The 17,846-nt window shown below is 32.9% G+C and overlaps 1 protein-coding gene across 1 annotated transcript in view; it reads right to left on the bottom strand.

Annotated features, from left to right (window-relative positions):
- EYS (eyes shut homolog) overlaps positions 1 to 17,846 on the bottom strand; it is a 1,185,765-nt gene that overhangs the window by 1,057,213 nt on the left and 110,706 nt on the right. The window contains 2 exon segments of the mRNA XM_032484469.1: positions 3,609 to 3,748; positions 12,380 to 12,530. Of these exon segments, the coding sequence (XP_032340360.1) occupies positions 3,609 to 3,748; positions 12,380 to 12,530 (291 nt within the window).

Genomic DNA, 17,846 nt, shown 5'->3' with positions numbered 1-17,846 from the left:
AGGCTGACCAATGAGATGCTCGGTGCACACTGAGTTATTCCTGAGTTTGCAAGCATTGAGCTCTGTGAATAGGCCTTCTGTGTTTGCTGATTGTGCCCACTGAAGTTACGCTTGTATTCTCTCAGTGGGACTAGGAGGTAGGTGTGCTACCTCCCTGATGCTTACATTTCAAAGAGATGGTTCCCAGGGTCTTGAGAAAGACATTCCTTGGGTCCTAAAACAGATTCTCCCCACACAGTAACCACCATTGTCGCCAAAGCACAAAACTTTATTTTATAAACTCTGACCAATCCTTCCCTGTTATTCTCCCACCAACCACAACCAAGGCTCTAAAGCATTTACATATCTACCCATAACTTTTCCCTTCTGAGACGCTAGTAAAACTATACCAGGATGTTGATCTCCCTTATTACAGTAAATCTAAAAGAATAAGTTTTTCTTCATAAACAGAATTGTCTAGAGGTCTCTTGGAGGTCTCTTGGAACAAACACAAAATTCTGCAAAAATCCAATTAAAATACCCTCACTGCCAAAGTTCAGGACCTAGACTTCAAACCACTGAGTTTTGTCCTCCCCAACCGTGACAATAACAGAGGTATATGCAAGCGCATTTCTAAAATGTTTTGATTATGTGCTCCAACTGGATCTAGAAAGAGGAAATCTCTCTCTGTCAACATCACTTCTGAGGGATCTGTGAGAGGAGGCTTACTGGGGAAGGACAAGCAAAGGCCCTGTAACTTTATCACCCAGGTGACCTAAAGGAGTGATGATTTCAGATGGTCACACCAGTCTGCATGCCTTGAACAAAATTTCCCTGGAGTTACCTTTTCAAAAATCTTGTGATCACTTTTGTTCGTCCTCAGCTGGGACCTGCTGCTCTGGCAGGTTCTGGAGACAGGACACTGCACAGGTGCCTGATATGTTTCTGGGGTCCTCTCAGGTCTCAGGCCTTGACATACACACTCCTCCCTCCTTGTGATAAGCCATGAGTAGCTCTTTAATTGCTATAATTTCTCAAAGGACAACCTGAAATTGCAGTGGTCACTCTGGGGGAATTTTGACATGAACAAGATTGTTCACTTGACAGGTGCATTTGAGCAAAAAGAGGACAACTCTCATGAGGTCAGTCTCTCCTGTGTCTAATAAAGAGATTACTCTACTCTGTTCAATGCACAAGAAACTCTCTTTCATTTTCATACTTCTGGGATTAATAAGCACTAGATTTTTAATTATATGGTTCTATGAAATTGTCAAGGATTTGAGTTATTGTTTGAACTATTCATAATAAAAATGTGTGTGTGAAAATTAGTTTTCTGCATTTAAGTCTCTGCCGAGAGAAGATAATTAACCATAACAATCATTATTGCATATCTGTCTGAAGCTAGCTCTTTACTTCTTTTTTGCTGTTTTTTTCCTTCCTTTTCTGCTTAGGAAATTTCTGAATTAATTAATAATTAACCATAACAATCATTATTGCATATCTGTCTGAAGCTAGCTCTTTACTTCTTTTTTGCTGTTTTTTTTCTTCCTTTTCTGCTTAGGAAATTTCTGAATTAATTAATCATAAATAATTCTGTATCATTATATATACATTCTAGCACGATTATTCACACAGTCAAAAATACAAGGAAGAGGAAAATGATTAACTATGCTTAATTTGTATGTTTTCCCTTTGGCAAAAATTTAACAAAGCAGAAAAAGTGTACCTGTGTGTGCAGGTAATTTAATTGGTCTTTTAGATGAAAGGAACGCTAGGTCCTTAGAGTTTTAGCATGAACATGGAAGTCTTGATTCTTTAAATATATGAATACAGATGCTTATTTATATTAAAAAGATCTTACGTAACTTTCCAGTAAATAAATGGCTCTTTAGGCAAATTAGAGCAATTTAATTTAACCTTTAAAATCTGTTTCAGTATTGTTTCCTCAGATGGCCTATAATTATAAAAATATGAATTCCAAATTATTGAAACTTTATTTTTAAAATTTTAATAATGAGTATAATTTCGAAGTCTTTAATCTTTTTCATTTTCAATGACTGTACTTCAATGATGTACTAGAATGTTTTATTGATGATATTACAAATCATAAGAACTTAACATGATATTGTAAATTGAAAATTCCAAATATTTGGAAGACCTTACACTGACATTAAATTGAATTTATAAATTATCTTTGGATACCTAAACAATTTCTAAGTAAGAAAATATACAAATATTAATCTCTAAATATAGTTTTAATTACTCTCTGTCTTATGGAATAGAAATTAAGATGTGCGTATGTCATTAAGTGATGTATATTTATATTTTATTGGTATTTTTATTTTGTCTAACATAAAAGTTGTCAAAGTGATATAACATGTGATCATGAAAAAATAAAATAGACAAAGAGCTATTGGATTCTTATTTTTGTGCTATCTCTTGAGTCTAATAAAACAGATGTTAATTACTTTACATAAAGTTGGTATTTATTTTAAAATAATGAAGAAAAATAGAAACATATATATATGAAATAAGTGATTTGCTTGTTTGTTTTCTAAAACAGTTACTTAATTAGTAAATTAAATGTAATATATATTGTTTTTAATATACTTATAAAGCTAAATGTATCTTAAAGCTAAAAACTTTAATCATCTATGTGCATAGTATTTTATCTGTGATTGGCTAAATACATACATGTACAAGTATATTAATCTAATACATATGTTTATGAACTTTAAAAAATAATAAAAGTTATATTTGAGGGCATACTTGAAATCAGAAAGTCTGAGGAGTGTGAAGTCTGTTTGCCTGCGTTTGTAATGTTTCTTTAGAGGGCTGTATTTTAAGTACACAGGGCTTTGCATTATTTTTGTTAAGCTGGCTCGATGTTAGTGGGTTTAATAGATTTCATAATAAAAAGAGCTCATGAATCTTTAATGAAAATTTTGTGTGAATGATACACCAAACATAAAATTCAACTTTGGTTTTTATTTCCATAAAATGACCAAGTTGGTTGTGTCTGGACAAGAGAGGTGACAAATATTAGGTTAACTCTCTAAACTTTTTAGAAAACTCCTGAATCATTTTGACAAAAATTTCCATATCTACTTAAAATTAAGATTCTAAAATTTTCATTTTCTTATTGTTATTCGTTTGAAAATATTATCCTGAATTTAACAAGGTTGATGTGAGATGGTGAAAACGGGGGCTACCCATTGTACCCTTGTCTTAGGCTCCAGAGTTGTTAGTGCTAAGACTGACCTGCAATTAGAAATCTTTCAGAGATTTAACTCAAGACAATGATAGTTCTTTATGGCCTTTAAACAAGAAAGTGGCATTATCACAACTGCATTTTAAAGGCTTTAATCAATCAGTAGATTATAACATGCATAAAACATAGAAGACGGGGATAAAATGATTCTTAAAACTATGTATTACCTTTCTATATGATAAAGATAAATTAAAAAGATTTCCAGATAGATTGTTGAGAATTTGTTTATGAAGTTACATTTAAGTTATGCCTATAACTTGAACATTGAATTTGCAACCTTAACATTTCCAGCTTTCTTCAAAACAGACAACTATGAGTTAAAGGGACAATGAGAAATTACCACATAAATGTACTTTACCTCCCTTGTTCCTTCATGTCGCAACCAACATATTCGACCAGTGGCTTCAGATTGGTTCACACGGACGGCGCATTCTGTGCAGTTGGGGGTGAGAAAGAAGTGGGCACCGGTAACCACTTCATGTTTTCCACCTTTACATCCTTTCGAAGAGATGAAACATTAAATGATCTGTCACAACTGGAATTCACATTGAATTATTAAAGGCAGTTGTCAAATTACTTGATAAAATCAATGTGACAGCACCTACCACAAAATAAGCATCTACATTTACAGAATGTTAGATTTGAAAGAAACTTAAAGCAGAATAAGGCCCAACCCTCTCATTTTTGAAATGGACTAAGAAATAGGGCAACAGAACCAGACACAGCTTCCAGGCCAATTTGCTTTTTTTTTTTTTTTTTTTTCAAATAATCAAATGCCAAATAAATATCTGACTAATAATTATAAAAATAATGTAATAATGATAAACACAATAAAATGTATACCAAAAACATGTTTACTCTTTATATATTGTAGTTGCATATTGAACCACTTCAAAAGAAATTTGGAAAAAAATATCCTTAAAAAATTTATATTAGAAAAATGGTCAACACCTCTCCCTAGTCTTCTGACAAGAAGGAAGAAAGGACGGGGATGTGTATGTGTCCATGTGTGTATGTGTCTGAGTAGGTACAGATATACATAAACACATTCATACATATACAATGTAGCTACTTCACATTCTGATGTTAAATTTAATATATGTGATACAGTAAATGAGACTGCAAACAAGCAAAAGAATGTGACCAATATTTCAGAGGAAACTTGGTAAAAACAGACACACACATGGCCCAGGCTTCAAATTCTCATACAGAGACTCTAAAAATCTATGATAAATGTGTTGAAGCATCTATAGGAAAAGATGACTATAACTGGTAAAATGATAGGGACTTATGGAATGAGAGATTTGGTGACTCCAAAAGAAAAAAAAAACATGAATTCCAAGGAATGTGGGGAGTAAGGAGTTAGTTTAGCTGAGCTGAATATCTGTTATCTTTCATTAGTGGATGTAACATTTCCAGGTAATGAAAAAACGTAAGACACCTGATACAATCTCCTTGTGAAAAGAAACTTGCTAGTCAGGAGATCATAATATTTCTTAGGGAGAAAGGATTTCTCCACGAAGTCCTCTATCTCAGAGCCCTATTTTAGAATTGCTTATCGTTTACAAACCTACGGTTTCTGAGACACAACTTCCTGGAAAATATCATCCAAGCTATGCAACTTAAAACTGACTTGTTAAATAGAGAGGGCTCACAAGCTGAAATGTCCCTGCTGCGTATGTACCTCATTCAGAAATCTCACCCATCACTCAAAAAAAAGGAAGACTCTAGGAAGCTGTGAAGAATGTTTCTGACCTTTTTAACCTGACCAGTGTAACATGACTGTTTATAGTTTAAGATTATAGAAAATTATTACTACATTAGTAATAAAATAATCCGTGGATAGGATTATCAGCAGATCAGACACAAGAAAGAGAAGGAAGTTTAATGATGTCAATAAAAAGCATATCTTCAATGTGTTGAAAGAAAACAACTATAATATGGTTATGCCAGCCCCGTATAATCAATTGGTATGTGTTCCTCTTTATTTTCTGGAGGAATTAGTATTATCTTTAACTCTTTATTTAATATTTGGGAGAACATGGATATAAGACCATATATTTCCAGTATTTTTCATTGTGAAAAAATTAAAGATTATTTTATTTTATCAATTTCAATTATTATTATTGTAGGATTATTCATATTTTGTATTTATTATAGAATCAGTTTATCAACCAGTATTTTTCTAGGAATGTATCTGTTTCATCTAAGTTGTCCAGTGTACGAAGTGTTCCATAATGATGTATCTGATTAAACAGATGGATTTAACTGAGGCATTTTTGCCTCTTCCTCCTTGGGCCTCAGAAAGAAGGAAATAAAAATAAAGAAAGAAAAGGTTTAATCCTGTAAGAGAACCAGAAGGAAGAAAACAAATTTTAAAAAGCTGAAAAGATGGTGGAGGTATAGTGACTAAATTATCAGAATGGTAACAGTCCAAACACAAAGGTCTCATTAGAAGGGATGTTCATGAAAAACAAACTCATTTACCTAGCAGATCTTGAGATGCTTAAGACTTTAAGATATCTGAGAATGTGGCACTGAGGTGGGTTCTGGAAAAAGGGAGATTAGTCACATGACTTGTTCCCCAAATCACAAATTTGGGTGTTATTCTGACTCCTCACTCACTGCCCGCAGGCACACAGACAAATAAATTTCAAGGTTTACTCTTTGGAGAAAGGAACTCTCAGAAGCTCCTGCATCAAGGATACCATGCTCCCTTCGTTCCCCCAAAGAACAGGCGGATTCAACTTGCACCTCCCTATCAAAGCTACAGTCATCACAGCCCTTCCTCACAGGGCAAGCCCCCGGTATATCTACTTAGGTCCTCGCCATTAATATGGTCACCTAGCGATTGGTAGAAAGGTTCCAAGTGAGAAAGAACAAACCATCATTAAACTTACAGGAAATCAAGATATGAATGGAACAAAAGAAAATTAAAACAAACCAAAACTGTAATATTCTCAGAGTCATAAGAAAAGTTATTTTATCTATTTAAAAGAAAAGAATGTCAAGAAAATGGACAGTTGAAAATGCTCTAGAAAATTACAAATATAATGAAACAGAAACTTCAACACTAGTTTAGAGATATTTAATTAGAAAACTAGAATAGAAAATAAAACAAAACAAAATAATGGAAAATAAAAAGAATTTATGAGAAAATGAGAGACCATTTTGGAGATGCAATGTCAAATTTTTGGACTTAAGGGTACAGAAAAATAAATCAGAAAAGAGAAATTATTAGTGACATAATACTACTACATAATACTTTAGAGATAACCTAAGAATCCAAAAACATGTACTTCTAAATTAAAGGGAATTGAACAAGGATACAATCATGGGAATATAAACTGATGCAGCCACTATGAAAAACAAATAGAGGTGCCACAAAAAATCAAAAATAGAACTACCATATGACCCAGCATTTCTACTTCTGGGTATTGATCCAGAGGAAACAAACACTAACTTCAAAAGGTACATGTACCCCCATTATTTACAATAACCAAATGTGGAAGCAACCCAAGTGACCATTAGTGGATGAAAGGATGAAGAAGATGTGGTGTGTATATATATATAATGTATATGAGTATTACTCAGCCATAAAAAAGAATGAAATCTTGCCATTGGCTACAATATTATAACATGGCTGGCTCCTGAGGGTATTATGCTAAGTGACAAAGTCAGACAGAGAAAGACAAATACAGTATAATCTCACTTATATGTGGAATCTAAAAGGAAAAGAAAAATCATAGATACAGAGAACAGATAGGTAGTTGCCAGACATGGCGGATGGGTAAAATGGGATGTGGTCTTCAAAATGTACAAACTTCCAATTGCAAAATGCATGTCTTGTGGATGTAATGTACCACATGGTGAATACAGGTAATAATAGTGTATTGTACATTTGAAAATTGCTAAGAGAATAAATCTTTAAATTGATTTTACTTTTATTTACTTTTGAAGAGGGAGGTAATTAGGTTTATTTATTTATTTACTTTTTTTTTTTTTTTTTTTAGTGGAGGTACTGGGGATTGAACTCAGGACCTCATGCATGCTAGGCATTTGCTCTACCACAAAGCTATACCTTCCCCCCAAAAGAATAAATCTTAAAAGGAATCATCACTAGAAAAAAATATAACTATGTGTGGTGATGAATCTTAACTAAACTTTCTGTGGTGATCATTTCACAATGTATACAAATAGAGAACCATTATGTTGTACACCTGAAACTAATATAAAGTTATACTTCAATTATATCTCAATTTTGAAAAATAGAATATAATCCTCAAAAGTTTCAATAGAGTGGATGGGAATTATGTGTGATGGGAAAGCTAGGTCAAACAGTATATATATTTATAATACTAATAAATATTGCAGAATTGCTCTGCTCAGATAATACAGTGGTTTTACATTTCAGCAGCAATAGATATAATCATGAAACTGACAAACTCAAAAGTTTTGCCAGACTTATGGGAGGAAAAACTATATATTTACGGTGTTTTTAAAATGTGCTTTGCTTTCACAGTAAGTAAAGCTAAGCACTTTTTCATATATTTAGGAATACTTTCTGTGATTCATGTACAGCTTTCTTTTGCCATTTGCTTCTATGACATCTTTCACAAGCAGATATTTTTGCTTTTCATGTAGTTAAATTACCAGCTTTTTCCTTCTGGCTTCTAAATTTTGTTTGGTAGCTATAAAGGTCTCTCCCATCCAAATTTATAAAATAATTCTCCAACACTTTTCTGATTTTTTAATCGTTTCAATTTTTATATATAAAACTTTTTATTGATATGAATTTAACCCAGAGTATGTTCTAAGATAACAAATCAGACTTATTTTCCAGATGACTACCCACTTGTTCAACATCAAATACTGAGGAATCCCTTTTTACCCTAATGATGGAGCTGGCAAATTCTATCACAGGCTGACTTTTCAGCATGACTGGATTTAATTTTGGACTTTGTATTTTGCATATTTTTGACTATCAATGCTTTTCATTATTGAAGCTCTATAACATGCTTTAATAGCCGGCAGAGCTAAGTCTCTACCCCGCCAACCCACATAATGCATTTTTTTTTAGAATATTCTAGGCTTTATTTGTCTATTTAGTTTTCAATGTGGACCTTAAGAAATAAAATAAACACAAAAACATTGCTGTTATTTCATTGAAATCTAATAAATATATGAAATAATATGGAGATTTGAAACCTTGACTATGCTCTCCAACAGCATAGTATATTTTCAGAAACTTTTTCCCAGATTTTGTGTTTGTAACTATACTGTGGCGATATTTAAAGTCTGCTCAACTTCGAACTTAACATTTTTTGGCTAATTTTAGTCCTAGGCATTTGAATATCTTAACTGCTGTTTACATGAAATCTTTTCTTCCTTTATATTATTTAATTAGCTCTTTTCTGTATTTGAAAGCCATTTATTTCTGTTTAGCATATTAATCAATTAACATAATTCTGTTATTGAAAATTGTCTTGAAAACATTATTATATGCAGTATAAGTTAAAAGTACTAAACCACAGTTGGTTTTTAAAATTCAGATTTGTTTTTCAAAGCCTGAAGTAAGGGCCTAAAATCTTAAATGGATATGGAAACAACAGAAGGTGTTTACCAAAAGAAGACTTGAAAGTGGAGCAGTGTGGCAAGAAAAAAATACTTTTGATAAAGATATCTTTGGAGATACAGGATTTTCTGCTCTCACAATAATCACCGTAAAATGACAAAAGTAACTGATAATGAATAAATTATAATTAATATCTTGAACCATCTCTGTCAGAAGTATGATTCACTGCTTCTTAAAGAACAAAAAGAATTAAAAGTAAATACTGGTTTGCAATATCAGTTCTCAAATGTGGCAATCGTTATTCATTTAGGAAAAAAAGTTCACTGGCACATATTAAATGTTTTCAATGTATGTGTTTAATTTATTTAACTAAACAGTAACTATCAAAAGCTTTAAAGAAAAGAAAGGTGTTCAAAGTGAATTTCTTTCCTGTTTTTTTGTTTTTTTTTTTTGGTTATGATTTCTTCTTTCCTTAACCGTGACCTGTATTATCTTATTTCACTTCACAACTCATTATCCACTCTGTCAGTATCTCCTTTTCTCAAACCTAATAATACATATAATGAACATAGATGATGACATTAAAAAGAAACAGTGCATGTCAGCTCTTTCTCAAGTTGTGCACTGTAGACCAATTGTCCTTGAAGGAGCTTCTTCTAATTAATTACCAACCCTTCTTTGTAGAGCAATCATATTGGCAAGAATTGATTGGGCGTGTAAGACACTTCATTTAGTTGGTAGAAAAACCTCTCAATTAAAATAATTTTACTGCTGGTAAAATTAATGCATCCCGTGCAAATTTACCAGCTTGATTTTAATGTTCCTCTTCAATTATATTTTATGAGAAAAACATAAAATAAGATCTTAACAGCAATCAGAAAAAATAGGAATCACATCAATATGTGCAATTCTATTTATATACTTTTTAAAAATCTGTCTTTTTAAAATCTGTTTTGTTTTGAAAACTTTACCAAGACAAGCTGCATTGTTGAATCTCTGTACTGCCATTCAAAAGGAATTTGGGTGGCTCTACTTAAATTTTTTTTTTCTTTTGACTATTTGACTATTGACTTTATCACTGACTTCTTTCACTTGGATGGCCTAGGTCATTTCAATTCTCAGATATGGAAGTCACACAATATTTATTTTTGTGATTATTATCTATGTTCATTAAATTCTGAACTTAGATTCATGAAGGGATAATGAGTAAATATGTTACATTACTTTGACAATATTTGTTCAGAGCTGATTTACCCATGAGCAATTTGATTTCCTATTTCTCCCCCTATTTTTCCTAAAAAAATAGATCTGCTATTTTATTGTTCTGAATATGTTTCCTTTAGCTTTTTTTTTTTTTTAAAGAATTTCAATGGCTCAAATTAAGTAAATGTATACATGCATTAGTCCTACTTTGAGACAAAGGCAAATCAGTTATAAAAACCATGCAGACACTGAAGCCTGTGAACTGATCAGGCTGCTAACAGTAGAGTATATTTTCCAATCTGTGCATTAAGAGCATCTGTGAAAACTTAAAGGTCCCCTGTGTCCACCTCACTGTAATTCCAGTTTGACTGTTCTGTAGTGGAAGTCCAGCAGTAGTATGGTTCAAAAGTTCCTCAGGTGATTATAATATGTGGCCAAGGTTTAAAAACACGAGCTAGCACAATTCCTAAATAGTTCTGAGACCAGACATTTCAGTTGTTCTTGTTTTTTGTTTGACCCTATAATTTGTGAAGTATTAGGTATTCACAACAGAGTCTCTGAAATTCCTTTTTGCACTAACATGATGTAATCGACAACTCATTGCTCTCTTCCATCACTTCTGGCCTTGAGTGTGATTTGCTTAATGAACTGGTAACTATTTCTGTCATTAGGAGCTGTTAACTCTCCAGAACACCATCTTATGAACACGATGAAATAAATTACCATGTCTTCTGCTTCAAAGGTTAATTTGTTAGTTTACTTCAACACTGTTTTAATGTAATAGTACTCTTATAAGTGCAGTTGCTGTCAGTTGAATGAAACAGGCCACTAGTTGAGAAGAGACATATCAAATCTACTAATTCACTGATTGTTGACAAACTATAGTGCCAAAATGTCATTGACAGAGGAAATATTCTTTAAAATGATTAACTGAAGTACCACGCAGTTTCAAGAATGTGAATCAATTTGCATGAGCTAAGTCAAATAGCATTCAAAGTGTAGTCAAACAGAGAATTATGCTCATCAAAATAGATTTTGAAATATGAACTGCCATTGTATAAAACAATTAATTTAGTTAATCAAATGTGTGTTGGAATTATTTCATTGTAGATGTTAAATCCAGAAAATTCGGCTTCCTGTTGACACCTCTGTCACGTGCTCTCTGTATATGATCTGTAAACAGAAACGTCCGTCACTACACAATATGACTACAACTAACTCTCTACCAATTTACCCCTTTCCAAAGTATTTCTCCACTTAATCTTTTTTTTCTAATGTGTCACAGTCTACAAGGATTTCCTATTCTTTTAAAATAAAAAAGAAATCTAAAAATTTAACCCAGCATTTTAATTTGGGTTTGCTTTCTCTCCCAAGTCTAATTTTTATTCTTGTTCTCAGAGTTTCAACCAGGACTTCAAAGGACTCATCTCTTCTAATTTAGTGTTTTGGTTTTTTTTTTGGCTCTGTTAATGTACTTTATCAGAGTATGACTGACATACAAAATGTTGCAGATATTTAACATCTACAACCTGATGTGTTTAGAGGTGTGAAGGCATAATCACAGTCACGCATAAACTTATCCATCACCTCCAAAAATTTCCTCCCATCTCCTTACATTTTTGTTTGTTTATTTTGTTTGGTTTATTGTTCTTTCTTTTGTGGTGAGAGTATTTAACATAAGATCCTCCTAGCAAGATTTTAAATATACAATATATTATTGTTAATTCTAAGCTCTATATTGTACAGATTTCCAAAACTTATTTCTCTTGCATAACTGAAACATTGTACCTTTTGAAACAATTTTTTTTTTTTTTAAATCAAATTCAGTCAAATGAGAAGTCTCTTCTTAAACTGCTCAACCATGGCCTCATTCTCCATTCAAGGGTCATTTTGTCACAGAAACCTTACCTGACCTGCAACTTCCTCTCCCAATTGCCCATATTTTCTTTTCTTTTCTTTCTAAAACAAGTTCTTTGGTTATAAGGTTGAATGGGAGAATCTTTCCATATGAATATTTTATTCAGTTTACAATTATATGTTTATCATTATGAGTATTTGCTCAATAAATCCCTCCAAAAAATAGGTAGATCTCTGACAGTAGGAGATAACTTTAGTTTTCTTCACAATTATATATTTTGCACCAAGCAGAATTCTTGGGATGTAGCACATGCAAAACACATGTATGTCTGTGAAAGGAACAGATCAGAGAATAAGAATATTAAATTCATTTTTACTTCATACTGTGTTTTGAGATATAAAATATTCTGTATGATTGGAAGATGAATACTAGCCTGGTAAATTTTTTAAATGACTCAGGCAAATTAAAAAAAAAAAAAAACTAACTGGATTACCTGTAAATCCCAATTTCCACACATGCTTACATCCTTCAGCTTGGTAAACATCATGGCTGATGATTCCACAGTAGCAGGGATACAGATGACCTGAGCAAGCATTCCTCACAAACCAATAGGAATTTCTTGTGCACCCTAGAGTGCATATATACTAGAAAAAGGAAGCAAAGAAAAATGATAAATACTTTACTGAATATGTTTCAGTATTTTTCTTAGAAAATGCACAGCTAGTTTCTAAAACTACCAATTAAAAGTTGTCTATAGGGCACACCTTGTCCACCACTCTTTGCTTATCCCTTCTATTCCTGAAGTTCTCTTTCTGTACCATCTTTCCTAATGTTCACGTTCATAACACCTATGTGATTTTCTTTTGGCTTGGACTCACTCCTTAATTTACAACAGTCCCTTACCTTCTGTTTGTTGAGCTATAATTTTTTTTCAAAAATTAAAAATAACTATGGTATAAATTAAGACACAGCATTTAAAGCACCTGTGACTCAATAGAATTAATAAAATGCCAAGGTACTGTTTAAGTTTGTTGGTTTTTTTAAATATATATTATTTGAAAATATGTTAATATCAGTAGGTCATGTTTTCTAATAGTATGATTTGTCTATGGTAATCTATAGTGTCTTCAATGATGGGACTCATATCTGGCTACACCCACAATGAAATTAAATAAATTTAAACAATTTCAAGTCATACTCAAGCCATCATTAAGTGTTATTACCTGCAACTTTACTGAGGTCTTAGGATGACATAAACCAGTAAGACACATGTCAGCCCTGGAGACAGATTATTGTTATATGTTCTCTTCAGAGAACACCCTGCAATCATTTCTCCTTTTCTGTTTCCATTGAGCAAATTCCCCCTGAGTTTGGCAGAGGGCAGCGCAGCCGAGTCCAGAGGCACAAGGAATAACTAACATCGGACATTTCCTTTAATGCAATTACTATACGAAGGACGCTTTCTTCTAGTTGTTTCAAGTCATGATCGTCTCCTACCCAGATTTGCAATATAATTTCCTAATGGCTAGACAATGCATGAATCTTAATGTATTAGTTTCTGTATTAATTAATAAATGACCGTATACCTAATTGAAATCAACACTGAAGGTTATAAATAATCTGAAGAAATTATCATTTAATTATACTGAGTGGCTATCAGGAGAACAGAATTCTATGATAAATTTCTAAGTCTTGAGATCACTGAAAACTTAACCGATCACTTTTATCCCAAGACATAGAATTTTAAACTCTGCAAATGACATTAACCAACTTCACTGTCAGTGGATTTGTGATCTTCATTGCGATTAAAAAAGAAAAGAAGGCCTAATAAATTTGAATCTAGACTATACAAAGTAAAATTAGCAAAGTAATAAATTATTCATGTTAAGACCCAGTAACCTCTTCACTTAAACAAAATGAAAACCCCAAAACACTCAGCTTACACTAAGTCATCTCTCAGATATTTTTTTTTGTTTTATTTGTGTAAATATGCATGTATATGTCTGTGTGTTTTAAACTAAGAGTATCAGAGCCAGCTGCATCAAAAATTGAATCCTCATTTCTGTCTGGTAAACTCAGGAGTGAGGGGTCCACTTAGAACTAAGACGTCTCATCTTCTGAAATAACTCAGGGGAAGGTGGACCAGTAAAATGTAAGGGGACAGGAATACCTGGACCCTTGCTCACAGGGGTGCCATGGTGCTCATCCTGCTAGTTTGAAGGTCACTTGGAGACAAAACAGTACTCTGATTTTAGCTGAGCCCCTCATGATAGTATCCAAGGGATCTCAGAACAATTTATCTGTCATTAGACCCTTCTATCCTGAAATAGGTTTCCTGCCTTTAGACACAGTTTGGATTTACAGGGGCTTATTTGGGATGGGGAATTGGAGCTTTGATTACCATGTATAAATTACTGCAACACAGTAAGTTGTTTCTGACAACAACCTGAGTGTTAGCAATATATTTTATTAGACCACATATAGTGTCTAGAAAGTATCGTGATATTTCTGAATGTGAACTCTCAGTCATGACTTGCGTATTCATGTGAGAATTCACACATTCTCCAGAAACAACAGGAAAATAAATTAAAGCAAGCTAATAGAATGTAAGTAATGTAAAATAGTATGATGGAAGCTTGGAGGTTTTCAGGGAAGTAAAGTAAAACTTCATCTCTAAATAGCTCTGAGCATTCTGTCAGCCAACTAAAAACAGAAAACATGAAAATATAGCATAGCTTCTCTTATTTATTAGAAGAGGTGGATTTGTATTTTGGTGGATTAATTCCATTTTGTTGGGAGAACCATTATTCCGGATGATGCTCCTAAAAAATAATCATCATATTATGAAGGATGTCAAACAAGTAACAACACTTTAATAATATTTTTGTTGAATAGTGTTTATTAAATTGACCATGAATCCATAAATTTTTTCCTGCATAATGCTATTTTGTTCATCGGGTGGTTTTCATTAAATTGATTTTTTTTTTCTTTTTGAGAATGAATTTTGAAAATGCCATTAGTGGAGGAAATAAGTCATTCTGACTTCATCTGGACATGGTGAGTAATGTAATACTTGTTGCCTGTTTAAATACTGTTTTCTTAGTTCTGTAAACTTAAACAGACCAATTTAATGATTCAGAGTCATTTGCATGACAAGATCAGTGTCTTTGTGAATTCAGTTGCTCTAAAGTGACCTTTCTTTTACATAAAGGTTAGTTTCAAATAGAATTAACAGTCCTCTCTGTCATTGTTACCTAAAGTTCCACAGTGACCTCAGGTACCACGGTAATACTAATTTTTTTCTGTCAATTTTATTTGAACCAAAAGAGAATTAAAAGCATTTACATGGAAATAACCATTTAGCCATTTGATGTTCTAATCGCCCCAAATTAATACCTGGAATTAATATGTTAAAAAATAATCCTTATTTTTAATACTATTTCTCATGGAATTCATGGATTAAGTAAGAAATACTTGTTAAAAAATCCTTGGTAGTCTGGAAGTAGATCTCAACATTCATAAGTTTCAGCCTATATCCATGAAATAGAAATATGATTTTCCTGATATAAAATAGGCTCACTTACATTGGTAGAGTGGATTTAGGGTGACCAACTCATCTGTTTCCCTGGGACATTATTTTTTAGCATTGAAATTTGTGTGTCCAGTGAAAGATACTCAATCCTAGGCAAGCTGGGATTGTTAGTTACCCTAAGTTGATTGAATAATAGAGGTATTATCCTTGAAATGAAGAAGGATGAGGAATAGAGATGTAGTTAGCATCTGAAGAGAGAGAGAAATATCTTCAGTGGTTCCAGGCCTATGAAATGTGTGTTTGTGGATGTGAGTGTGTGCGTGTTTGAATATGCATGTTTGCGGGGGATTACTGCAGCATAACCTACCTACCACACTTATCAAAATTTCCTCCCTCTAAAGGTTAGACTAAATTCATTTGCTGAGGATTGTTTCCAATACGAAATATTGTCAACTGTATGAAATTGGCCCTAATCCTATAAAATATACAGCTCATTTATCCGTAAGATTAATATTACATTTATTGTAGTAAACAACAGATGTCTATAAAGTGTTAAATAAAAATATACATGAAAAATGGCAGTGTTAAACTATCATGTACTTAACTGCCCAGGTTATATATAAAAGTAAAAACAGCAAATAATTCAGCATTGACATTATTTCTTTTGGAATTGAGTGGGGTGCCAGGAGTGGGGATATACAGCCATTCATCTGAAAGTGAACGTCTGTCTCATTGTTGACAGTGAGCTAATTAACTGGTGCATATTAGAAAACTAAACTTGAACTGACTTTGAACCTCAATAAGCTTGGGAGAACATCATTTTGGTAAGCAAACAGTGAAATTAAGACAATGATAAAGTAGTTTCACACTGACAGTAAAAAGAAACAAGAGAATCAAGAAAATTGTCCATAAAAAGAAAAGCAATCTATTTCCTGTGTCGCATGTCAGGCTGGGTTACATCAGTAAAGGCAAATTTTGCAATACCGAAGTCTTGTGACTTTTATTTGATTGACACAAAATATGTATTCATAGCAATATTATAGCCCTAACCAACTGATTTAACATATCATGTGCCAGAAGTATTTGATGGCGCTTTCTTAAAGCTTTTCGTTTTTATAAAGGGAAGCAACCTTGACTGATAGTATGAAGAGATATAAAAACTCTAAATGTTGATTTATTTCAACAACTATACTTCTTAGGCAGGATAATGATTTCTTTTAGACATTCCACTTTCTGTGCTGTATTAAGTATCAAACTTCTTTCTTTCAAAGAAATTGTATCCCCAGATCAGGGCTTATACCTAACACTGCTGCATCTGTACTCCCGGCCGGTTCTATTTATGTTCATTTTAAGCATTTATAACAGGGTTTGGAAACAGTGTTAAATATACAGAATTTTTTTTTCCTTTACATAGTGAAGATACTAAGAACAGGGATACCACAGCTCTCTCTAATTTGTGTGTGTGTGTGTGTGTGTGTGTGTGTGTGTGTGTGTGCGCGCGCGTGTGAGAGAGAGAGAGACCATTTTGCCATATAAATAAAATTTGCCATTGTTCAAATGAGTTCAAAAGCACTGTCTCATTTATTTCTTGTAAATTTTCAGCAGCCTTGATAGTATAAGTCCTTTCAGATAAGAAAACAACAATTATGACATTTTTTAAAAAGTGCATACACCCCAGTTCTCACAAGGCCAAGAGATAAACCTATATACTCAGGTACAAATTGTTTCATTTATTTTTTGTTTTTATTTATTCTGCAATTGGAGCGCTATTGGCTCCAGTGCTAATTAACTGACACAAAAGATGTATTATCACTGAAAATTTTTAAGTACAACATTTTATAAATCTGAAAATTTTCTGTTTTTGTCACACTCCCTCTTGCATTATAATTTCATTTTCATTCATTCTCCTTGAGTTACTACAAAAGAATCACAGGCATTTTATTTATTTGTAATACATCTTACTCTATTTAGTGATTTTGAAAAAGTACCGATGAATTCAAACTGAAAAATATTAGAAAGCATCCAATGATATGCTGCCTACAGGTGACTCCACTTAGATTTGGGACACACACAGACTGAGTGCAGGAAGGGAAATGAATGTTTCAAGCAAATGTTCACGTAAAGAAAGCAAGGGTGGCTACGCTTATATCAAACAAAACAGACTCTAAGCAAAAGATGGTCAGGAGACAAAGACAATCATTACACGATAGTGAAGGAGTCAATGCATCAAGAAGATATTCAAAAAACTGGGTATAGAAAAAAATGTATCTCAGCATAATAAAGGCCATATATGATGACTATACAGCTAATGTCATACTCAGTGGTGAAAGTTTGAAAGCTTTTCTCTAAGATCAGAAGCAAGACAAGGGTGCCCACTCTCAGAACCCTTATTCAACGTACTACTAGAAGTTCTAGCCAGAGAAATTAG

Source organism: Camelus ferus, chromosome 8, assembly GCF_009834535.1.
Source record: "Camelus ferus isolate YT-003-E chromosome 8, BCGSAC_Cfer_1.0, whole genome shotgun sequence".
NCBI classification, from domain to species: Eukaryota; Metazoa; Chordata; class Mammalia; order Artiodactyla; family Camelidae; genus Camelus; species Camelus ferus.
This window is presented reverse-complemented; position numbering and strand designations above follow the sequence as displayed.